At 43.3% G+C, this 24,621-nt stretch overlaps 1 protein-coding gene across 5 annotated transcripts in view; it reads left to right on the top strand.

Moving 5' to 3' along the window:
• The first annotated feature begins 551 nt into the window (after positions 1–551).
• DNAJC15 (DnaJ heat shock protein family (Hsp40) member C15) overlaps positions 552–24,621 on the top strand; it is a 45,737-nt gene continuing 21,667 nt past the window's right edge. Inside the window, exons 1-4 of one of the 5 annotated variants that reach the window (XM_039520860.1) lie at positions 12,937–13,019; positions 14,684–14,735; positions 17,040–17,113; positions 17,657–17,693. In XM_039520860.1, the coding sequence (XP_039376794.1) occupies positions 17,046–17,113; positions 17,657–17,693 (105 nt within the window). In that variant the 5' untranslated portion in view covers positions 12,937–13,019; positions 14,684–14,735; positions 17,040–17,045. Of the gene's footprint in view, positions 841–12,936; positions 13,020–14,683; positions 14,736–17,039; positions 17,114–17,656; positions 17,694–24,621 lie in introns of those variants that run through there. The other 4 variants (XM_039520857.1, XM_039520856.1, XM_039520859.1 and 1 more) reach the window with 4 other exon arrangements.

The raw sequence follows: 24,621 nt of genomic DNA, 5'->3' as shown, positions 1-24,621 counted from the left end.
GATTTAAAGGCCCCAGGCCTCTGGCGGCAGCTGGGAGGCCCGGGGCCTTTAAATCACCCTCAGAGCTCCCACTGTTACCACAGTGGAGCTCAGGGCCCTTTAAATCACCATGGGACCCCTGCTGCCGCTACCCCAGGGCTCTGGCAGTGGGGCTCAGGTGGCGCTTTAAAGGGCTCGGGGATCCCCACAGGGGCTAGAGCCCCAGGCCCTTTAAATCCCCACCCGATCCCTGGTGCTGCTACCCTGGGGCTCCAGCAGTGTGGCTTGGGCAGCACTTTAAGGGGCCCGGGGCTCCGGCACGGTGTACTGGCTCTTGCCAGGGACAGGTAGAAAGGTGATGTAATTTATCACATGGGCATGGGAGTCTTAGTGGTGACAACACTTCATGATGAGCCATGTGTATTATGTTCACAGGCCCTGACTACACTAGCAGCCTCTTTCTGTCCCCACCCCATCCCGGTGACAGGGTCAGAGTGTGTCCTATGAATGCCCCTTGGGTGCCCGCCTCCCCCCAGGCACTGGACTATGTTTAACCCTTTCGGGCACTCCAGCCCCGCCTGGCTCTCACGCGCACACTCCACCCCTCCGACTCAGGCCAGGACGCGCTTGCACAGACGCCTGACGTCAGCACTTGGCCCCGCCCCTCACAGGAAGGCGAGTGGGGGCGGGGCTGGCACGGCGCGAATCGCGTTTGTTTAGTGGTGTCCGGCCTCGGAGCTCGCTTGTCCCTAGCGGAGCCCCGTACGGCGCCCTCACTCTGTCATGGAAGGTGCCGGGGCCCCCTCGGAGACCCGGCGCTACGCTCACCGGCGGGGTGAGCCCGACATGGACAGGGGGCTGGTAAGTGTGGGGCAGGGAGCCCGCGTCTGTCGCGCTCCTCCCCCTCCCCCCGCCACGAGGATGGCGGTCACCGCTCCGCGCCCCCAGTCTGGCCCTTCCCTGTGCCGCGGGGGAAGGGGCCCCGAGCGGGACTCGCCGCCCGAGGTCACGCGCGCCTCAGCCGTTGGGGATAAATCCTTGGCGCTGGCTGGAGCCTGCTGGGGCGCGAAGGCTCCTGGAGCCTGCTGGGGAGGAAGGAGCCTGCCGGGTGCCTGGTGCCCGGCCCTGGGCGCCGCAGGGAATCACGCTTGTGCCTGGCGGGGGAGGCCGGCGCCGGGGGTTGGGGGGGGAATTCACCTGAGAGGGTAAATGGGTTCGTGACTGTCACTCTAGCGCGTGTTCCGTGCCACCGCCACAGGCAGGTCTCCCACCACTGCTAACACACTGCAGCCCCGCCGGTGGGAGCCAGATTGGGAGCCCTGCCCTAGCTGGCTGCTACCGCCAAGATTTTAAGCTCCATGTTAATTAAGACCTCAGTGCTGACCTGGACTTGATTATAGTCTGAGTATCTACAAATATTTAATAAAAGGCTGTTCAGTCTAGCAGAAAGTAACACGATCCAACAGCAGGAAGTTGAAGCAAAACAAATTCAGTTTAGAAATAAGGGGTAATTTTTTTTAACAGCGAGTGATAATTAACCGTTGGACCAGTTTATCAAGTGTCGTGGTGGATTCTCCATCACTGACAATTTTTAAATCAAGATCGGATATTTGCCTAAAAGATCTGCTGTAGAAATTATTTAGGGGCAGTTCTATGGCCTGTGTTATACAGGAGATTAGACTAGATCACAATGGTCCCTTCTGGCCTTGGACTCAAGGGAAAAAAGCTTGTTTTAACAGTCTGGGGCCTGTGTACACAGGAGTTTCTCCCACTTCTATTCCCTAGTAGAGACAGGGCCTAGGATTATTTTATTTGCATACCATAAAAAGGCATCTGTAAAATTCTCATCTGATGTTTTATTACTTTAATTCTAAATTTAAATTATTTTCTGGGCTCTAAGAGTTACACTTAGAAAATTTAATTCTCATCAGACAGAGAGCCCATGAAGCACTGGGTAAATTGTGGAATAAATGGAGGTAAAATGCCTGCTGAATTTTAGGTAATGTGGTCTAGTGAAAAGATTTTGTACCCCTATCTAGTGTCTGTTTATGTTCGTTTTGGTGATCAGTTCATGGAACAGTGAAAAATAAAATGGAGGCAACTGCATGGATCAGTTCTTAAAACATTGGCCACAGTTGGCATTACTGAAAGTAAACATGCTTCTAGTGCAATGGGGAAACTTTCACTACTTAAAATATGCCCTGTGATATGTTTTGCTTATGTCATTTTTTGTGTTGCCATAGCGCAAAGAATTTTTCTACTATGAAGGGACACTATCAATTTTAAAAAAATCACTTCTGTATGTATTTTTCATCCACTGTTGTTACAAGTTAAGATTACTATAACTTTAGAGCTCTCTCCCCCCCTCCCCATCTCATCACTTCTTCAGTAGATTCATTTTGTGTGCTTTTGACAGCACTTCATGTATAATTAGGTTCACTGTTTTCTGTGTAGTCTCTCTTAGGGTTTTATAACACTGCCATCCATCATTGTAGTAGCTGAGTGCATTCCACTTAAAGTGAATAGCAATAGTAAAACTCCTAGTGGACTTGGTAGTCTCTGGTTCTTCTCCCCTTTCTGGAGAGGGGAGACCAAGCTCCACTTCGGGTATTGTGTGTTGTGCTTGTGTTGGTTGTTTCATTGGTTGTTCTGGATTTTTGTTTTTGTTTTTTTTGGGAGGAGGTTGTTGTCTTGCTATGGTAAAAAGGCTTTTTCAAAGAGTCAAGTTTTGCAATATTTTCTAGAAAGGGTCAGACTCAGGATTCACCTAATTCCCTTTAGAAGTTCATTCCATAAAGTCTATGGCATAGACAGTTCTCCTTAGCTGAGGATCCCTTTGTTCCCAGCTCTCATGTGCTTCATCCTGGGTTTTGTGATCTGCATTGTCCTTGCACTGCTGTCAGAGGGGTTCATAGATAGAAATTCAGTTAATGTAGCTGGGACTGATGCATTAATTGTTTTGACAATTAGCATTAGAGCCTTAAAGTGGCATCTGAAACTGAGTAGGTGCGAGTGTAGGGATTTGAATTCAGGCCTTACGTGCTCGTGGTGATCTAGAACCTGGAGAAAGTGGGCAGCCACATTTTGCACTATTTGAAGCCAATCCATTGTTTTCACATTCAGCCATAGGTGCTGAAACTAAGAGTGCTGGGGGTGCTGCTGTAGCTCCTGTCTTGAAATAGTAATAACCAAAATACATGGTTTCAGTCTTCAGTATCCACACTATAAAAATTGTTCCAGTATCCTGCATTTTGCTCCAGCGAATGGTAATAATCCAGCCTAGAGCTGAAAAATGAATGGATCACTGTGGCCAGGTCCTTGTTGGAAAGGAAGAGTGGAAGTTTCCTAGAGTGCTGGAGGTGAAAGAAGGCATTTTTATTCACTGATGCTATCTGATTATCCAAGCTTAGTGAGATGTCAGATTTTAGAAGGTGGCTTTGCACTGATTCAATGAATAGGGGTTGTCCTTCAATGGATGGTCTCGACTGTGTCTCAGCTAGTTCTTCAAAAAGTTTCATTGCTTTCAGTCTTGCTTGGCATTAGTTTGAATCAACTATACTTAATCCAAGAGTTGATGTTTTGTAGGCTTTCTGATATCTTAGTGAGGATGGTTGCATTAGTGGTGAAAAATCTTGTAGCTGAGTGTCATCAATAGGGCCCAAATTCACAGTCCATTTTAGTCAATTTCTTGGCCAGGGGATTTTAAAATTAGTCATTTTCTGTTTACATCTGAAATTTCACAGTGTTGGAACCCTGGGTGGATAGCATGTGGGGGCGGGGTCACAAGGTTATTGTAGGGGGGTAGTGGGATTGCCACCCTTACTTCTGCCCTCCTGCCTTCAGAGCTGGGCAGCCAGAGAGGAAGGCTGCTGGCTGGGCATCTAGCTCTAAAGCCAGTGCCACCAGCAGCAGAAGTGTGGGTCATCGGGTCTGGGGGGTGGGTTACCATATATCTGGTTTTCCTGACAGTCTCCTGCTCCAGTGTTTGGGGGGCGGGGGGTGACAGCTGGAGATGCAGCCTCACAGTGTGTATGCGGGGGTGACAACTGGAGACAGGGAGATTGCTGCAGCCAGGGGAGGTTCCTGGAGCTATGTCTGACCTGCCCCTGCCAGGGAAGAGAGAGCCTTGTCCTTCCTCATCCCCAGATGGGACTAACAGCTGGAGCCCTGCACAGGGTAGGAGCCCCTCACTGGGCACCAGATTTCATGGAGAAAAGAGATTCATGGTTCATGAGGCATTTTTCACAGCCATGAATTTGGTAGGGCTCTAGACATCAGCATATTATTGGCAGCTGAGCCCATAGTATGTCACTATTTCTTCCAGTGGTTTTGTATATATTGAAAAGCAGAGGGGGTGATCTGAATCTCTCTGGGATTCAACAGGTGAGGGCCTATGGAGAGAAGGAGTAATTAGACATCACTATTCTGAGGTCTGTTGGAGAGGAATGATTAGAGTGACTGTAGTGCTGTACCATCTACTCCTGTTATGTCAGGTAGGCAGGTTAGCATTATCTTGTGGTCTGGTGTGTAGCAGAGAAACCCAGCAATATGAACATGGGCATTGTGCCTGTGTATGTACCATGTCCATCTTTTAGGGCCACTAGGACTGTCTCTGTGCCCTAGCTTGAACCAGACTGAAGCATCCAGTCCATCACATTATGTAGGAGTTTGCTGGTTACTACTTTCTGAATTATTTTGCCCAGGAATGGGATTTTGGATACAGGATGAGGTCTCCAGGGTCGAGTGATGAACATAAGAACAACATAGAGAAGGGTGCAGGGTCAGACAACAGGTCCATCTGCCCAGTCTGTCTGTCACAGTGGCCAAGTGGCCAATGCCAGGTGCCCCAGGAGGGACAGAACAGGCAAGGCCTCTCTCATCTCTCTCCTCCCTCCCATCCATCCTCATCCCACAGGCTAAAGGAGGCTAGGGACACCCATCCTGGCCATTCCAATTTATGGACTTAGCCACCATGAATTTATCCAGTTTTATCAGTAATATTAAATATATATATATAGTCCTCTCCTCACCTCCTCAGGTAAGGAGTTTGACTGTGCGCTCTGTGAGAAGAACTTTTTAAAGTATTTGCCTATTTTTTTTTTGCCTTTTAATTAGTACCCCTATTATTTGTTTCTCTGAATAAGTAAATAACTTTATTTCATTAAAATTTTTTTCTCATATTCTCAACTATCATATCTCATCTATATCATATCCCCTTCTCTTTCCTTTTCTCTTCTCTTTCTTCTCTAGTCTTTAATTCTTTTCTCTTGTCTCTAAACCCTTAATCCCCCCTTGCCTCTTTTTTTTCTTTAGTTTTTTCTAGTTTTTCTTTTTTTTTTTCTAGTGAGAGAGATTTATCTGTACACAGTATTTGACTATGGTACGAGATATTTTTGATTTTTAATATAATATAATATAATTTTCCTATACTTTTTTCTATTTACTTTTTCCTATCATCTTTTTTGTTTTTGCTTTTTGCTGCACACCGCATTCATCGACTGAACACACTCAGAGAACTATCACAATGACTCTTTCCAATTTTAGCTTAATTATTTTTCTTTATGTTGCATCATGTTGTATATTTTTTTGGGTTGTTTTTTTCCATTTTTACCATATTTTTTATTTTTTTTTTTTTGTTGTTGCCCAATTTTTAGTTTTGCTTTTTGTTTTTGTGATGTTGTTTGTTTGTCATCTTTTCTCTTCTTTTCTTAACTATCTTGAGTAGTAGTAACTTATCTGCAAACTTTGCCACCTCTGTTTTCCGGGGTTTGGCCACCTCCACCGCCCCCGGTCCACCCCCAACGACTTGCCCGCCCTCTGCCCGACCAGCCTCCTCTGCCCCGGCCGCTGCTGCTGCTGCTGCCTCCGCTGGGCCTCGCTAGCCCCCCCCAAACTGCTGCACAGGAGCCTGCCCGCCCAAAGCGCACTGCCAGGCAGCAGGCAGGCAGCAGGGCCAGCACAGCAGCAGCAGCAGACACCCAGCAGACACCCAGCCAGGTTTGGGGGAGGGGCAGCCTGTGGAGGGGCAGCCTTGATTGATTAGGTGGGGCCTGGGTGGATGCTGTATAGGTGGCCCCAGGTCCACCACCTCCACCCACCCCCACCCCCCCTCCCCCTCCCACCCCCCCCACCCCTCTTCCCTCCATTCCTCCCTCCCCCCCCTCCTCACATTCCCCTACTGACATCCATGGTGGCTGGGCGGGAGGGCAGGAGGGCAGGTGGCAGGTGGCAGGGGAGGGGGGCGAGAGCACAGCTTCCCACTTTTTTTTTTTTTTGGCACAGACCTGGAGCACCCCTGGCATCAGCCATCTCCATGACACAACAGCCTGTTTCTCAATTCCCATCTCCAATCTTCCTGACTGTCCATCCTCTCTGGTTCCCTACCTAGTACAGTACTTATTAACTAATTTAGTTTTTTTTTATAAATTTTCCTAACTAATCTTTGAGCTTGATTACTTTTGTGATACTTTCCTCTGTCTGACTGGACATGGACATACTATGACTGAAATAATAAAAATCAAAAAATTTCTGTAAAAATCCAATTCTGTGATGTTCCATTCAATAAAAGGGGATTAGAAAAAGAAAAAGTAAAACATCGACTTCATCAAATTTCCATCCACATTTATTGCAGTTTTATTGCAGGACTACACCACTAGTTACCTCTCTTTATTATTACTATTGTTCCTTGAATCCTTTCCCTCTTTTTCCTTTTGTCCTTTCACTCCCCTTCCAGGATGTCCTTTTTATTTTATGACATCCAGGAAAGATCCTTTTTTTTTTGAGCTTTTGACCTTGTTCCTTGAGGCTTATCTTTTATCAGGCCCTTGTCAAAGGGTTGGAAACCTAAGTACACTTTGACCCTTACTGGAACTCTTATAGATTAGTAAGATGAACCTTCCAAGAACTCTAATAGATTAGTAAGACTTTGTTTTGTTTCTTTTTGTTTTTTAATACTATTCTTTATTTTTTTATTTTTCTTTGTATCTGATTTTATTATTTACTATTATTTCCAATTTATTAATTGATCACCACTATCACCTTTTAAATGTTGGTTTTGCTGGCCATCTAAAGAGCCCTTTTTAAATTGTAGTTACATTTTAAAGCACTTTACAATTGGGTAGTTAATAGTTCCACAGGGACATTTTACTTTATTAGTTAATTGTTCCACTTGAATGTGATCTGAGTTCTTTCCTGAATTGACTTGTTAAAACCTGACCTATAAATCCAATTCTATGTGACACTTCAATCCACTTCCATTCCTCTCCCTAGTCAGCTGTAACCTCAACAAGTGCTTCTAAAAAGCCAATCTCCCTAAGCTCAGGTTTGGGAATCAAGAAGAAAAGATCATCCCATTCAAGAAGTAAAGCATCAAATCCAAATGGCTCAGTCAAACAAACAAAGCAACTGCTTATACATCTACACAACCAGACTAACATAACTACCCTCCTGATATATCTTTCATTTTTCTCTGAGACCAATCCTTTTAGTCTCTCTCTCTTTTGTTTTTATATTTTTTAGCTCTTTTTTATTGTTTTTAGGCCCTCCTGCTTATTTTTTATAAAACAGGGGCCCACTGATGTTTTTAAAACATTTTAGATTTTTTTGTACTTTTTCTTTTTTGGCCTTTACTTTTTTCTTTTTTCTTTTTTTTTTGTTCTTGCTCTCCTTTTCCTTTCTTTTGCCTTGCTTTTGCACTTTTTTGAAGGTTTTTTTTGCTTTTTTTATTTGCTTCTCTTTCTTTTACATCTCCACTTTTTTTAGAAGTCTTTTTTTTCTTTTTGCTTCTTTTTTATAGTTGTTTTACTTTTTTGGCTATTTTTAGTCTATTTTTTTTTTTTAAAAGATTAAGGTACCATTTTTAAAGGGCCTCACTGTCTTGTTTTTTTCTCTTTTTTTTTGCCTTTATCCCCATTTTTTTAACTTTCCCTTTTTTGTTTTGTATTAATTAACTAACTCTTGGTTTTTTAGTCTTGGTGGACTTCTTGAGGATTGAGCTAGCTATTCATTTTTCAAAGAGTTTGACTGATACTGCTCTCTGAAGGAGGTATTAACAGAATATATTGGTCAGCTTCCCCTGTTTCAGCATGAAGGAGTACACACACGTGTGAGAGAGAGAGCTTTCTAAAAATAGGAAAATGTTATTGTAGAATTATAGAAATTGGCATGGGACTTGCTAGATGGAGTACCTGAAACTACTTCTTTCACTTTTTGAAACTGATTAGATTTCAAGGTTATTTCTTTTACAGTTAATTCAAAATCAAACTAAGGGACATGCCTAAATCAACTTTGATTTCAAAGGGTCTACTTACATATTTAAAGTTAAGCACATGCTTAAGTACTTTGCTGAACTGGGTCCTAAACCACTATCAATAGCCAAATCTTATCAATTCTGATGGGCTAGAAAAGTGTTTTCTCTTTCCCTGTCATTTGCAATATACTTTAGCCACTTAAAGGCCTAAAAACCAGTAACACAAGAAGTCCACAGAAAGGGGGAGGGAGTGGGGAAGTGTGCCAGAGAGCGCCTGTGTGTGTGTAGGGGTAGTGTGTGAGAGAGACGGTGGCGGGGGGGAATGTGTGAGTGGTTGTGTATGTTGGGGGACGTATGTTGAGGGAGCGTGTGCGAAAGAAAGAGAGACAAAGTATATGTGTGTGTGTGCGTGAGAGAGAATATGTGTGTATTGGGTGACTGTGTGTGTTACCGTGCTGTCTCTTTAAGCAGAGCACTCACCAGCCTGAACACTTGTTCAGATAATTGTAGGCAGCAGCCACTCCTGAGCCAAAGGCTGGTGCAAAGACAGGCACCTGCCCCAGCTCAGTGTAGACTGGGTACACCGGCGGGAGGGACGGGGACACCTAAACATTAGCCCTCTGCCCCCAGCTCTGCGCAGCAGATCAGGAGGCTCCTGATGCTCTCAATCTAGAGCAGCTAGACTCTGTTTAAGTGTGGCTGCACGTAGCTATGTATGGTCCTAGTGCCGGGGAGAGCAGGATGCCACGTTAATATTTCGATTCCATGATTCTGTCCATGTTCTTATTAATGTGGATTTCATAGTCCCTTACTCATAGGATTCAAAGCTCCATGCTTTGACTCTTCTGTGTAAACTGATATGTCCTAAAAAATTAACGTAGAGACTGGTTTCACATTAGTATCAGGTGGTTCTGTCATTCCTGCACAATAATCCTGCAATAAAACTTTACATGTGGATGGAAATTTGATATAGTCGATGTTTTACTTTTTCTTTCCTCTAATCCCCTTATTGAATGGAACATCACAGAATTATGGATTACAGAAATTTTACAGATTTTATAGATATTTCTTCGGTTGTTCTCCATGTCCAGTCAGGGGAGGACAAGAAGTAATCTGGCTTAATATGCATCAAGGGAGATTTAGGTTAAATATTAGGAAAAACTTTCTAATTACAAGGATAGTTAAGTACTGGACTAGGTTACCAACGGAGGATGTGGAATTCCAGTCAGTGGAGATTTAGAAGAACAGGTTTGAGAAACATCTGTCACCATAAGTGCCGATGCTGTGGGTGCTCCAGGGCTGGACCACCTAGAGGAAAAAAAACAGTGGGTGCTCAGCACTCGCTGGGAGCCCTGCGAGTCAGCACCTGCCCCTCCCCTGCCCAGTGCCTCCCGCCCACCATGGATCAGCAGTTTTGCGGTGTCTAGGAGGGGATGGGGGGAAATGGAGGAGTGAGGACAGGAAGAAGTGGGGAGGGGCATTCTGAGGTGGGGGGTGTAGCCATAGGTGGACCTGGGTGGGCCACGGGCTACCTATTTAGCATCCAACCAGGCCCACCCTAATCAAGGCCGAAGCCCCTTGAATCCACAGGCTGGGACTCCCAAACCTGGCTTGGTGTCTGTTGGCCTGGATGTGTCCCTCTCCTGCTTGTGCTGCACACTGCTGCCCCAGTCTCTGGCCCCCGCGCCTGGAGTGTGCCTTGTTCAGGTGCGTTTGGGCAGGGCTAGCGCTGAGGCCAGAGACTGGGGCAGCAGCGTACAGCGCCGGCCGGAGAGGGAAGTGGCTGGTCGGGCAGACGGACATCAAGCTGGGGTTGGGAGTGGCAGGTGGATGGAGCTCAACCCCGGTGGGCCCCTACCCCATGGGCACGCCCTACAGTCTGTGTGCCCCAGGCAACCTCATCTTCAGGTGCCTGCTGAGTGCTAAGGGCCAGCTGGAGGGGGTGGGGGGAAATAGGTGCTCCTTCCCTGCTACCCCCTCCCCCCCTTGCCCGCAAACCCAGTTTTCTTGTCCGAGCTACACTGGGGCTTGGTAGAGGCTTGGAGGAAGGGGTGGAGTGAGGGCTGGGGCGGAGTGGGGGGTCAAGCAACCCCCGGCAACTCAGTACGTCGGGCGCCTATGTCTGTCACATCTGGTCTAGGTATAGTTGTGTCTGCCTCAGCGCAGTGAGATGGACTTCACTAGATGACCCCTTGAGTTCCCTTCCAGCCCTTTGTTTCTGTGATTCGTTACTGCTGTTAATGCAACACAGTAGATTGAGAATTTGTGGAGAGAGGAATTAAATCATTGCATCTTTTTGTTGTTGTGTTATAGAATAAAAGCTGTTGAATAATGCATCTTTAAAGGGTCATGAGTTGGCCTCTGTACACTTGCGGTATATGACGTTGTTTGAATTGATATAATGGAAATAACATTTATTTGGGGGGTAAACACTTTTTCATCCTTTATTTATTACCTAGCAGTGTGGTCTGTCATGTCTGAAGCAGGCTTTCTAATCTCTCTCTTCTGCTCTGCATTTCTTTTAAATAAATAAATAAATCTAGCCTTTGCTGATTCAGCAACACTTTTCTTGGTGTTGTCTGAACCCAGAAAGCTTTGTTACTGTACATTGAACTAAATAGTAAGAATAAAAATACTGAGATCAGCACAATAGGATATACCAATGATTAACCCAGGAGAGCTGATGCACTAAAAAAGAAAGAAGTGTTTGTGGGTCAGCTGCTTTTGTCTTCTGTTCCATTACAACTTCATACATCTTTGACATTAATTTGTTACTTCGCTGTTAAGGGAATACTTTAAATGTAGCTACATCTAAAGCCTATATTTTACAAATTCCTTAACAGTACACTTTTCAAAATGTAAACCTTAAGTAAGCACGCTGTTGAAAGTTAATGACCCTTTATTCATACAGTTTCTACTATTCTGCATGTATAACTTATTTTCAAGCAATGAGAGGAAAAAATAGTTTGGTGATACTAGTCTTATATAACACAAATCTTTGTCCCCTCGAGAGTGCTAGTAAATTGCCTTTTAACATCAACAAGAAATCTGTGAGCTTAATTCAAGACTTGTGCTTTTGATATCAGTAATACTTAGCATGTTACAGTTTCAAAGCAATGTAGAAACTGATTATTCTTTAAAATATCCAGCTGAGATAAGTGGGTACAGATGAGGACACAAAGGGAAGGCTAAATGATTTACTCCAGGCTACTCATTGAGTCATTAGTGGTACTTGGAGTTACTGTTCATTCTACTGGACCTCATGATCTGTCATTTAATGACACAGTATTTTTATGTATAGATTTAGATTCATCTTGGGTCATGTGGAAGAATATAGCATTATCAACTTAGATTTTTAGTGGATTTCTCTAAAGTAGAAACTTCCGTTTAGCACTAAAAATACTGAAATAACAGTTGAGTCCTTGATTAGTGTATGGAAGATTTCAATAATATAATTCCATAGTGTGCCTAAACCAGTTCAACCGAATGACTCTTTAATTTGTATTTACTAAATTATTTAAGAAATCTGTACCCATTTTTATCCAGCAAACTAAAAAATTACACCATGAGCTGTTTATCAGTTTTTTTCAAGATACAGTTAACCTGGATACTTTTGAACCTCCATTCACAACTTCTGAAAAATTGTAACATCCCACATTAGGACTGGTGGTGTTTATCAGATATCTAGTAAAATGACAATTTTACAGATGAAAAAATATTTTGCTTATTCAAGAATAAATAAAACTGAGGAATTTCAGAGGGACCAACAAAGTTAGGCCAGTGTCCAGAGCAATGGCAGGTGAAATTTCATTTTGACAAATACAAAATAATAAACTTTGGATGGAATAAAGAGAACTACTCTCACATGTTGCTGGGCTCTTAACTAAAAAAAAAAGATGTAGCTGTTACTTGGACAGTTCAGTGAAAGTCTTTACTTAGTACACAGCAAAACAAAACAAACAAAAAGTATACTAAAAATAGTATAATGCAATTATGTATCAGTATGATGCCTTCCCCTGAAATACTGTGTCAAGTTCTGGTCACCTGTCTCAGAAGAGATAGCTGAAATAGAAGAGGTTCAAAAACAGGTGTGACGTGATTAAAGGCCTGACGAGGCTGCCGTGTGACACATGGTTGGAAAGATTGTGACTATTACATTTAGAGAGGAGATAAATAAGAGGGAATATAAAAATAGTAATAAATGGTATGGTGAAAGTAAATTGAGTGCTCCTGTTTACCCTTCTCCATAGTACAAGGGGAAATTTCATGACACTAAATGGCAACAACTGTAAAACTGATTATAAACGTTTTTTACATAATTAACATGTGAAACTTTATGCTAAACATTGAGACCAAGATCCTAATTACATTCAAAGTAGGATTAGATATTTAAATTGATAATGAGAATGTTGACAGTTACAGAAAAACTAAATAAAATATAGGAAGAAAACCTCTTTTAGGACCGATATAAATCCCATGCTTCAAGCAGAATCCAATGACTAATAGATAGAGATTAGGAAGAAGCCTCTCTTGTTGGCGGTTATTGAATATTTGTCTATGAAGTTTAATACACCTTTCTCTGAAGCATCCATTACTGGCCATTGTCAAAGACAGGACACTGTAATAGATGGACCACTGACTTGGTATAGCGGTTTCTATGATTCCGCCCCCCCGCCCCGCCCAATCCCACCAATTCTGATGTTTCCACAGGAAGAAAAAAATCCCATCTGTCTCCAAAAGTTTCAAATCTCTACTGACTTGCCTGGGGAGTCAGAAGGAATGGGGTCTCAAGGTATGAAACAAAACAAAGACTGCAGGCTGATGCTTGCCAGGAGGAATAGGAGCTAGGAGGACAAGTCAAGGGCTCCCTTTGAAGCAGGAAGACAAAGGTAGCTGCTTTGGGGAAGAACATCGGAGTTTCAAAAATACACCTCCACGAGCTTTCTCTCAGCTGCTGTGCCCCATGTGGAGGTAGTGGGAGGGAAAACAAGAGCTTCCAGAACTTTTTGCCTTGATGGGGTCTGTCTAAGTCTGAGCGACAGAGGACCTAGAAAGCCCTAGGCAGTATTACACTTCCAGCTGCATTGTAGATCTCCCAGGCTGGATAGACTAACACACTAGCTCTGTTCAAGCTAGTGTGCTAAAAAGAGCAGCGTGCACGTGGCGGCATGGGCTAGCCACCAAAGTACAGACCCAGGGTGGTTGGATCAGTCTTGTACTTGAGAAGCTAGGTCACACCATCTCCCATGCTACAACATTCATGTTGTTTTTTGAATCTGCTAGCTGAAGCACAGATAGCATGTGTTTGTTCAGGCTGAGAGGCTCCCAGCTGCAGTGTAGACGTATCCCTGTAGACCCTATTTTACCCGCTGTAGCTGATGCTGATTGCATTGGGGAAGTAGTACCAAAGGTTGGGAGTTGTCACAGTTATTACTCTGTAAGTCTAGGGCAGGGATCGGCAACCTTTGGCACGCGACCCGCCAGGGTAAGCACCCTGGCAGGCCAGTTCGGTTTGTTTACCTGCCGCGTCCACAGGTTTGGCCGATCGTGGCTCCCACTGGCTGCAGGTCGCCACTCCAGGCCAATGGGGGCGTCGGGAAGCGGCGGCCAGCAGATCCCTCGGCCCTTGCTGCTTCCCTCAGCCCCCATTGGCCTGGGACGGCGAACCGCGGCCAGTGGGAGCCGCGATTGGCCGAACCTGCGGATGCGGCAGGTAAGCAAACCGGCCCAGCTCACCAGGGTGCTTACCCTGGCGAGCCGCATGCCAAAGGTTGCTGATCCCTGGTCTAGGGACTGTGCCTGAGTTAATACTCCCTTTCCTAATCCCAGAAATTCTGTCATGATGAGATTCCTGTGCAAAGCCCTAATGCAAACTTTATTCCATTCATAATCACAATCCAACCACCCAGATTTTCTAGTTAACATTATTAAGTTTTCTGTTATCTGTGTCCTTTTTAAACTAAATTGGAGTTTTACTGTGTGAATTATTTCAAGTAACTGTAGCAGAATGGTTTTGCGTGTCATTTTATATTATCTCCTTTGAAAATGTTTTAGCAAATCACATAATTGTGACATGCTAGTAAGAGTCAGTTTTAAGCTAAACATGAAGTTTTGTCAGAGGTTAAGTAATGCCACAGAACAATGAAAGCTATTTCATTTTCCAGTGTTTGTTTCTAATTTCATGCATTAAAACGTATCGAAGATTTTATTACATTTTTACACACTGCAAATATTGCTGCATTCCAAAGTTAAAATACATGGAGAAAAGGTTGTCATTTCCTTTTATAAGAAAATAATAAAATATTAAACCTTATTAGAAGATTCACTAAAGGGTTTACAGAAGTAGACCATATGGTATGCACGTTCAGACTTCAGAAATGCTCGCTGTTGCAACAGATTTACAATTTATTTAAATCAGAACTTAAATTTTATACTAACTCAATTTTTTTGTTATAGGCCAGAACTATGATGACAGTTGGCCTGGGTGTTGCAGCTGTTGCATTTGCAGGTAACTGAACAGCCATCTGAACATGCGGTCCCAGCATGATGTTGTGCCCAAAAGGGTTAATGCGATATATAAGCAGGAGCATAAGAAGTTGGAGTAGGGAGGTTCCATATGCCACTCGTGAGCCCATTACTGGAATATTGTGTCCACCCTTGAAGAGAGAGATAGAAAAATTGGAAAGGTTCCGAAAAGAGCTACCAGAATGGTTTGGTGTCTGGAAACCCTGACCTAATGAAGTTGAATGTGTTTAGCCATCAAAGATCATAAGAGGTGACTTCATCAGTCTACAAGTACCTACACAGAAGGAAGATATGGGATAATAGAGTGCTCTTTAATCTAGTTTACAAAGGCATAACAAGATACAGTGGCAGAGAGGTGATGCGCCTTTTTCCCACTTTGAATTTGTCTAGCAAGTTTTAGCAGTGAAGGTAATTAACCATAGGAACAACCAGTGTTCCCTCTAATTTTTTATGTCCATGTACGGTATGAATTTTGTTATGTGTCCCAATATGGAGGTGATGTGTGACAAATCACCTTCATATTGGTGCAGATAACACAATTAATGTGGTGGGGGTAGGGCCAAAGGGTTTGTAGTGTGGGAGGGGGCTCAGGGCTGGGGCAGAGGGTTGGGATGTGGGGGGAGGAGTGAGGGCTCTGGCTGGGGTGCAAGCTGTGGGTTGGGGCCGGGGATGAGGGGTTTGGGATGTGGGAGGGGGCTCAGGGCTCTGACAGAGGTTTGGGGTGTGGGCTTTCGGGTGGGGCCAGGAATGCAGGGTTTGGGGTGCAGGCTGCCCCGGGGCTGCAGTGGAAAGAGAGGACTCCCCCAGCCCTCTCTCACCGCAGCAGCTCGGGGCCGGGGGAGAGGCGCCTCTCCCTGTCATGGCAGCTCCAGTGGGGCTGGGCTGGGCCGAGGGAGGGGCACCTCTTCCCTGGCTGTGGCAAGTCCGGGGCAGGTCCGCACTGGAGCCAGCGGGGAGGGGCATCTCTCCCTGCCGGGGCAGGTCCACATTTGGGGAGAGGTATCTCTCCCCGCCACAGCCCTGAGCCCCTGCATGGGGCTTAATAGGCAGCTGTGTGGACGTGCAGCTTAGAGGGAACTTAGGGAACAATTTACCCAGGGAAGTGGTAGATTCTCCATCTCTTTAAATCAAGATATGTTAATTTGAAAGATAGATTCTAGTTCAACCACAAATTATTGGGTTTAATTCAGGAATTACAGGTTGAAATTCTATGGCCCATGTTATGTGGGAGGATTAGGGGTTCCTTCTGGCCTTGAAATATACAAATTGATTTCTGTTCACTTCAGGTAATCAAACCAAACCATATTAACTTGATTTCTTTGTAAACCTAAGCACACACTTGCATGATTGAAATGACCTATGTAGACATCTTGATCGTTAAGAATGAAAGCAAAATGCTATCTGGCGAAAGCATTATCTTATTTTAAAAAATAAATAAAATTGCATAATGATGACTAAATTTTCCTGTATATAGTAAGCAAAAAATAACAACAAAACAACAACCAAACAAAAAAAAACTGATCATTCCTACCATGGCTCTGATGCAATTTCTGATACTGAACTTAGTAGACCTACTCCATTCTTTCCCAAAATGGAGTAGAATTTACTGACTGATGAATAGAGCTCCATCCAGTCTGTTTTGTATTTAGAGGGGTCATGGCTATGTTGGGTCTTTAATGGTGCTGGATCAAAAAGACTCCGTTTTTCACTAAATAAAAAAAGAATGCAAAGAATTACCATTCAGTGTGATATTGGTGCAAAGTTGTATGAACACTGTAAGGAGTAAATTTGGAAACAACTTTGAGCTGTACTTATTTTGGTGAATTACATTACAAATACAAGCTATAATTGCTAATTGCAGTATTTCCTACAATTTACAAGCCAAATATCTCAGTTTATCCTAGCCAAACATATCTGAATATATTGGCCTGGGGAACAAACGTGAATCTTGCAATTCATTACTTTCTTTTTAGATAAAAACCAAACTTCTCCCTCTTCTTAATATAAAGATTGAAAAATGCAACCTATTGCAAACTCATCAGAGAACTGTTCTGGGCCTGACTACAAAACTGACTGCTCAGGGAACATCTTGAAAAGCTGTAAAGTGCAACAGTGCTTGCCAGCAAACAAATGACATGAATAGAGATGGCTTTGATTTTTAGACCAAAAGTCCTGTACTGGTATTATACTTGCAAAATAAGTGTTTGCACAGGTACACTTAAAGAAACCTTCACAGATGTTAAGTTTGATTTTTTTTTTTAATTATTATTATTTAATTGTTTTTCAGGTCGCTATGCTTTCCAGGTCTGGAAACCACTGGAACAAGTATTCACAGAAACAGCAAAGAAGATTGCAACCTCTGTAAGTTTAGAGGTTATTTTACCATAAATAATTTTAAATTATATTTAAAATCACAAACATGATTTTAAATTGAAGAGAAACATTTTAGGATATCTAGTTAGGTTTTCCAGTGCAAGATTATTCTCAACGCTACATGCTCCAGTGCTTTGTTCGGTGTAGTTTTAAATGCTTCCAGATGAATTTTTCTCAAAAGATGTTGGTGCAATATAGCGTATGAGTCTAGTTCCCTAATATGATTTTCCTAGTCTCAAAATTGTTTGCCAGCGAGTGTATAAGGAATGTAATCATGGCACACTTAACTATGGCAAACTTCTAGAAGGATCCAAATGACTACCCATGACCTAAGATATCACTTTAAATGATGGAAAATAAAAATCTCTAGTCACTTTTCTTTCAGACATGGCTTATTAAAACGTAAACAAATTGCTGGGGAGGTTTTTCACGGTAACATGAAAAAGAATTGAAGCCTGTTTTCTCTCTGACAGATCAGTTGTGCTTTTATCCACTGTGCCCGAGCTAACAGCTATCTGAATTTTTAACCAGGTTGCCTCTTCTCCTTCATCCTGTGTTCCACAAAATGGTATGTGCATCAGTGGAATCTTTGCTGTGCACGCTCCTTAGTATCTACTCTTGGCTTCAGTGACTGTGTCCTCTCCTGGAATCTGGGCTAACAAAAGTTTCTCCCATTCCTCTCTGAGGAAGCAAAGTCCCACTAAGGGGGATATTTGTTTGTTTCAGTGGATCCCTTCAGAGGCCTCAGGATATGGACAGTTCTGTATACTTCGCAGTGTGGAATGCTCTCCCTGTAGGGGGCATGCTGAGGTTTAATATTTAGCGCAAAGCTTATGGATATTCAAGTAAAAGCAAACCTTAGTCAGCACCATGTCCCCTCTGTGGTGAGATCAAGGGCAACAGGGTCTCTTCACCCTCCCAAGCAGAGTAGTAGGTTGTAGAATTTAAATGAACACAGAAGGAAACAGCAAGTGACCGATTTTTCACACATGATGCCATGATAATGCCACTTCTATAGCAATGTAGATGGGGAGCAAAGGTGGGTAAAGCATGGAGCTTAAGAGAAAAAACAAAATTGTGGAATCTAACTTTTGTGGGTACCATTATAAAATAAATTCTTACTGTTCGGGTACACTGGAATTTAGGATGCGCTGCCATGTGTGTAAGTGAATGTGCAAAGCATAGGGCTGACTTCAGAATCCGTACACTGGCTGAGTCCAGCTGACGGGTGGACTCTTTCTTGCTCTATAGGTCTAAAAAAGGCACTCAGGTCAAAGTTCTCCCCTCCCCCAGCTTAACTACCCTTCTGTCTAGAATAATGTACTCTTTTTCTTTGAGTGTTTGTTGACGGGGATTCCAATCAGGTGTGCGCGCGTTGTGTGCACAGTTGCTGGAAATGTTCCCCCCACAGTAGCTCCCATCGGGTCGGCTGTGGAGCCCCCTTAAGTGGCGCCTTCTTGGCGCTCAATATATGACCCTGCTGACCCGCTCCCTCCTCAGTTCTGTCTTACCGCCTGTGACAGTTTTCGGAACTGCAAGTGGCTTGCTTGCAAGTTCTCCTTGCTTCCCCTAGCTTTCTAGTGTAGTTTATCTCAGTAGTATATAGTTGTTCTAGTTCAGTGGTTCCCAGACTTTAACAACCTGTGAACCCCTTTCACTAAAATGTCGTCTCGCAAACCCCCTCCTAAAAATGAATATTTCCAGGGATTTTCTCCTTTACCCGAGTATAAATTATAAAAGCAGTGATCTTGGAAATATAAAAATTGTTTTTATGACATGCTTATTACACACTTTATTATTAATTATTATTTATAATTACAGTATTTTTATTACATTAAGAAAACGGTAACACTCTTCCAAGATCTCACTTTCGTAGCTTGTATCACTTTGAATAAGCCTGTTATAAGACAAGGCTCCTATGTTTCATCAAGGAGTATCAGATGTAAAAAAGCATGAAGGTATTTAAGAAGCCAATTCAAAGAGTTCCTCCTACACAGGCATTCAAGTCTTGAGCAGTCCAGGCGAACAACACAAGTTACAACAAAGCTCAGCTGCCTATTTAATTTTAAAAAACAACAAAATATATTCACCTCTCTTTCCATTTCTTATAAGGAGTCTTGAAGTTTACCTCTCCTCAGTGTGATAGATATGCTTACTTTGACCTGCTTAGCTCTAGAGGTCCAGGGGCTCTGGGCTGCTGGCCCCGGGCTGCCCAGGGTCCCTAGGGACAGCTCTGTCCGCCATTAGGGAATTTTTTCCAGAGAACCCCCTGTAACATTTCGCAAACCCCAGTTTGGGAACCGCTTTTCTAGTTTGATTAGTTAGTAGTAGTTTCTGTTGGGAGTGGGGGGTTCCCCCTCCACCCCGACCTTTCCCCTTGGGGTATGCCTCGATCCCTGGGGTTCAAACCCTGCAAGTCCTGCAACAAGCCCATGCCAACAGGCAGTGGTGCAAGTAGAAATCATTTCTTGCTGGTACTGCACTCATGGGAGGTACACAAGGGGGGCACTTGACCTCCCATGTGACTCCTCCCCCCACCACCCTGGGGCCCCCATGCTCTCCCCGTGCCCTCCAACACCCCCCTTTGTATATACAAACATCAACATGCTTAACTACTCACTTTCCCCCCAAATATGTAGTATTTCAGTCTGTTTATATGGAATGTGGAATTGGATAAGGAGCCTTTTCAGCATATGTATGACTTATTAAGAGAAATTTTAAGTAGAACTGTATCCTAAACTGCATTTATGGTATTGTACCCAAACATTGTATTTCAATGGGAGATTCAACTTCCTTTATAGGAACAAACTCCTGAAACTCTTAGATCTCACAAAAGTGGTCCATAGTAATGCAAATAGTTCCATTGCCCTCAATGGGATGGATCAAATGATTAAGGGTTTACAGGATTAGGTTCCAATTTTGTAAATTGTCCTGGATGAAACTGACAATGCCTGAAGTGTCAGATCAGAAGGCACATCTTTGAATAAAGGTGGGCAGATGTGGGATAAGTCTTAGCTCTGTTGCTAAGATGAGGAACATATTTTCAGCAAAGTTCTTAGCAGGTTCTTGGCTGATTTAAGGCTGTCAGTGTCCAGCATTATAATCTTCACTTATAGTTCTCTGACCTACAAAGTTGGAAAATGAGGCATTTGTTTTCTTTGTTTTGCTGCTCCAGTTCCAGTTAACAAAATGCATGTTAGACTAGTTTGGCTGCAAAGAAGAATTCTAGGTACACTGGGGACAACACCTGATTCCCATCAGGCTGCAGAACTGGGCTGACATCGGAATCCAAATGTCCTCTGGTCAGTGTAAGCAGAGGCATTCCTCTAATGATTTGAACTTGATGCGATGCAGTATGGATGTCATGGATAATTCAGACCAATGGGGAGAAACAGAATCCAAAACATTGTTTAAACACCTTCTGTCGCTCCCACTCCTCCCCTTTTGTTGACTTCTGACCAATGTAACAGCGCAATACATATGCTAACAAACTTAAACAAAGTGCAGGTCCCCGCCTGGTCCCACTCTCCAGCACTGCAGAAGAGGCATGCCAAGCAGGGTAGAGGCGGATCTCCTGTGAGACCCTCCTCTGCAGTCTTGGCCAATGGGGCACGTCCCAGAGAGGGACACCTGGCCCCAAGACCCTTGGAGTTGGCACTGGGAACTTCAGACCTGCAAGGAGTACCATTGAGCCTGGGGCCGTTGGACTCCACAGTTCATATGGTGGAGGAAGTGGGGCTACCATCTATTCTGAACACCTTTGAGGCTGCACGGGACCTCATTGCCATGTTAGCATTCTACATCAAGCGCACAAAGCCGTTCAGGAGGTAAAACCAGCTGTTCGTGGCTGTGGCAGACCGCATGAAAGGACTTCCGGTCTCATCTCAAAGATTATCTTCCTGGATCACAGCCTGTCTCCATACATGTTATGAGCTGGAAAAGGTCCCAGCCCCACCTCTTAAGGCTCACTCCACAAGGGCACAGGCTTTATCAGCTGTGTACTCCTGGCCCAGGTACTGATTCGAGAAATCTGCAGGGCAGCTACTTGATCCTTGGTGCATACATTCACCTCTCACTGTGCCATCACACAGCAAGCTAGAGATGATGCAGCTTTCAGCACAGCGATGCTCTAATCAGCGATTCCTTAACTCCAACCCCACCTCTGGGGTAAAGCTTGGAAGTCACCGGATTGGAATCGACGTGAACAAGCACTCAAAGAAGAAAAAATGATTACTCACCTTCTTGTAACTTGTTCTTCGAGATGTGTTGTTCATGTCCATTCCAATACCCATCCTCCTAACCCTCTGTTGGAGTAGCCAGCAAGAAGGAACTGGGGAGGGGCCAGGTCGGCAGGGTCATAAATTGAGCACCATGAAGGCTCTCTCGGGGGCTCCACAGCCGACCCAACGGGAGCTACTGGGGGAATAATTTTCGGCAACCATGCACACGGCACGTGCACACCTGATTGGCATGAACGTGAACACCACATCTCGAAGAACAACAGTTACAAGAAGGTGAATAACCGTTTTTTTCCTCCCTTCAAATTCCTTCTTTAAATCTTTCTTTGGCTAGCTTTGCAAGCATGGTCTCCAGTGCAGTTTCTTTCTTCTGACTTGTCCTACTCTATTTGCAAACTTAAAAATTTCAAGCATCATACTCAGCATCTTTCACATGTTCAGTGTTTATTTGTTATAATCTTCATCCCTCTGTTCTCTTCCTTGTTTGCCATTATTTCCTCTGTGTGTCTTATTTAGATTGTTTGCCAGGGCAGGAACAATATCTTTGTTTTTCTCGAAAGTGCGTTGTAAATTTATGGTCCAGTATGTGTATTAAAAAATGTCCAACAGTCAACCAACATTTTTTGGCATTTCTGTTTTACAAGCATCTTCCTCTTGAGTATCTGTGTTGGGATATGTTTTCCCAGAATGTATCAATTTAATTATTTTCTGCCTGTGACTCAGAAGATGTGGGCAAAGCAGAACAAAACTGATATTTCCATCTTCCAGCTGTGGAAGGAGAGAGCATATTAGGGTATCCTTTCCCTAGGATCCTGCAGAATCCCCTGCTGCCCAAACTCCTTTGTGCTCTATCTGTATGGTTTTTGTGAAGAGGGATTCAAAGCTAGAGAACGTAATCAATAAGATAGTTCCTTTTAGTCCCCTCTGTCTACAACATATTGCTTTCTGGACAGTGACTACTGAACTAGTAGCTATCACAGCAATCATTACTTCTACTCATGCTGCTGGAGCAAACATTTAATAGTAGCACAGTTGTCTATGGTTAATGTTATCACAGGAGAGACTAGCAGGACACATGGAAATTTTGGGACCCGTGGGTATAGGCTATAGGTCCCTGTGGTTCACCTGAGGCTCTGTATAATCAGAGACCTCACCCAAATCCTAATTTTATTTATGTTTGCATCAGTTCCTAGTTAATTACATTCACAGATAGAGTAAACAACATATTGATTTTCTTCCAGATCACTAACTGAACCCATGCTGAGTGATTATTAAATGGTCATTTAAAATGCCTGTAATCCTGTATCTTGTGTTTCTTACCTATTTTTTTATATAAGCAAAAAGCATGAATAGTCAACAGTTCTGGTAATCTTTTAATTAAGATTAGTAACTGAAATGTATTGAAATTTACTCTGAATCACTACTTCCCACTTAACTGTAACTTAGGCAGTTAAGTATATGTATATAAGTGAAAATACTATTGAAGTCCAGCCTTCAGGTTTCTACTGTAATATGTTATTTCAGTGAAAGGATTAGAGGAACTATTTGGGTTTTTTTTGTTGTTTTTTGTTCTTTTTTATTTTTCATTTTTTTTATAATTTTGTTTTTTTTTAGGGGATTTAAGTGTTTACATCACCTAACATCTCCTCTAATGCGGCTTTTCCAGAGAAACACGTCTCTTCCAATTAACTTAGCTTTTCAAAGTGTCATTTGCCACTGATGTCACTAGTGCTGCTTACACTGTTCAGCTAATTCTGCGGTGACATGAGCCTGTCATCACCAAAAAGAGGGAAACATTAATTAGTCATTGGTTTGCATTACTGAGGTAGATATTACCATTATTATAACTTCAGTCACTTTTAAAGTAAGAAATAAATGAAAAAGAGGTATTTTAATGGCACTCCCTTGTTGAATTGTTGACACATACGAAGACTGAGCTATAACAATATTCATTCTAAGATAAAATGAACGTCCATGGCCCTCAGTACACACAATCATGGAAATTCCCTATTCCACAATGAATATATCGCCTCTTTAGCAAACATGGAGTACTACAATAATTAGTTTGCAATTCTCTTCTCTCCTTTCCAGTCAGAGTTTGGGATTCTACTCAGTCAGGCTATCATGTGACTGTCAGAGTCTAGGAATAAAATTGGGGGATCACATCTTCTGTGGTTCATATAACTCAAGTCAGCCCTTCTAACACAATGTATAAAGTAAAGATGTTGAATAGTCTAGAAAGAGGAAATGATCTTGAGATTTGCAATATTACAGTGGTACCAGAGTGCCACCGTAGGTTGTATCATGACATCTTTTTAATGGTTGATCTTTCTAAGTTCCCTGAAATCAACTTGCTTAGTTGGATTTCTTTGAAATTTGGCATACTTCAGGAGGATGCATGGTAGAGTTAGTGAGCCAAATTTTGAGTCATTTGGGCATGGGATTCCAGAGAGAGAAGCCCTGAAAAATGCTGCATGTTTGTTTTGTTTTCTCAGAGCTAGAAATCAAACTTTTGATGATGTGATGTGGGTCAAAATGGTTTCAAGCTGACAAGATTTACGCAAGGTAGTGCAGGCACTCACTAAATCATTTTTACACTGTGAATGTGCCAATACAGAAAAATAGCTAGTGGGTTTCCATTCCTGCCATTTTGCATGCTTTAAAGCTCAATTCTTATAAGTGCTGTGAAGTCTGAATGGTGAATTGGATTGCTTTGAAATTCGGTGTGCCTTGTGAGGGTGCCAGTGATCCAAATTTAGAGTCATTTGACCCATGGGTTCCTGAGTTACAGTCCCCGTCAAAAAATAGTTTCCTTCTGCTGCCTTGTTCTGCTTCACTGAGAAGTACTGATGACTAGATGAATCACAGACGTCCTTATGGCTGTGAATTCACCCTTCCATTAACATAACCAAGGATAAGTTCCTCATTTCCCTCCCCTCTATCGTCCCACCCCAGTGACCAAAGACAAAAGGAGTTTTGGATTGAGTGACTGGAGATTGGCTACAATTTATGAGTCATGGGTAGTAATTTCATTTTGGGGGGTGGGTTGTGTAATCAAAGTATTTAAGGAAAGAAAATTGGGCATATGAATGCTTCCTGGGAGGGAGGTGTATTGAGGAGTGGGGGAATATGATGAGAGGGGTTGAGGCTGCAGTGAAGAGAACAGGGCTATTGGAAGGGGCATGAATAGGGATGGGTGATAGAGAAGGGGAAGAGGCTGGGGGCTGAGGTGAGGGAAGTGTGGCACTCCACAGCTCT

The sequence above is a fragment of the Mauremys reevesii genome, linkage group 1 (genome assembly GCF_016161935.1).
Source record: "Mauremys reevesii isolate NIE-2019 linkage group 1, ASM1616193v1, whole genome shotgun sequence".
Classification (NCBI taxonomy): Eukaryota; Metazoa; Chordata; order Testudines; family Geoemydidae; genus Mauremys; species Mauremys reevesii.
This window is presented reverse-complemented; position numbering and strand designations above follow the sequence as displayed.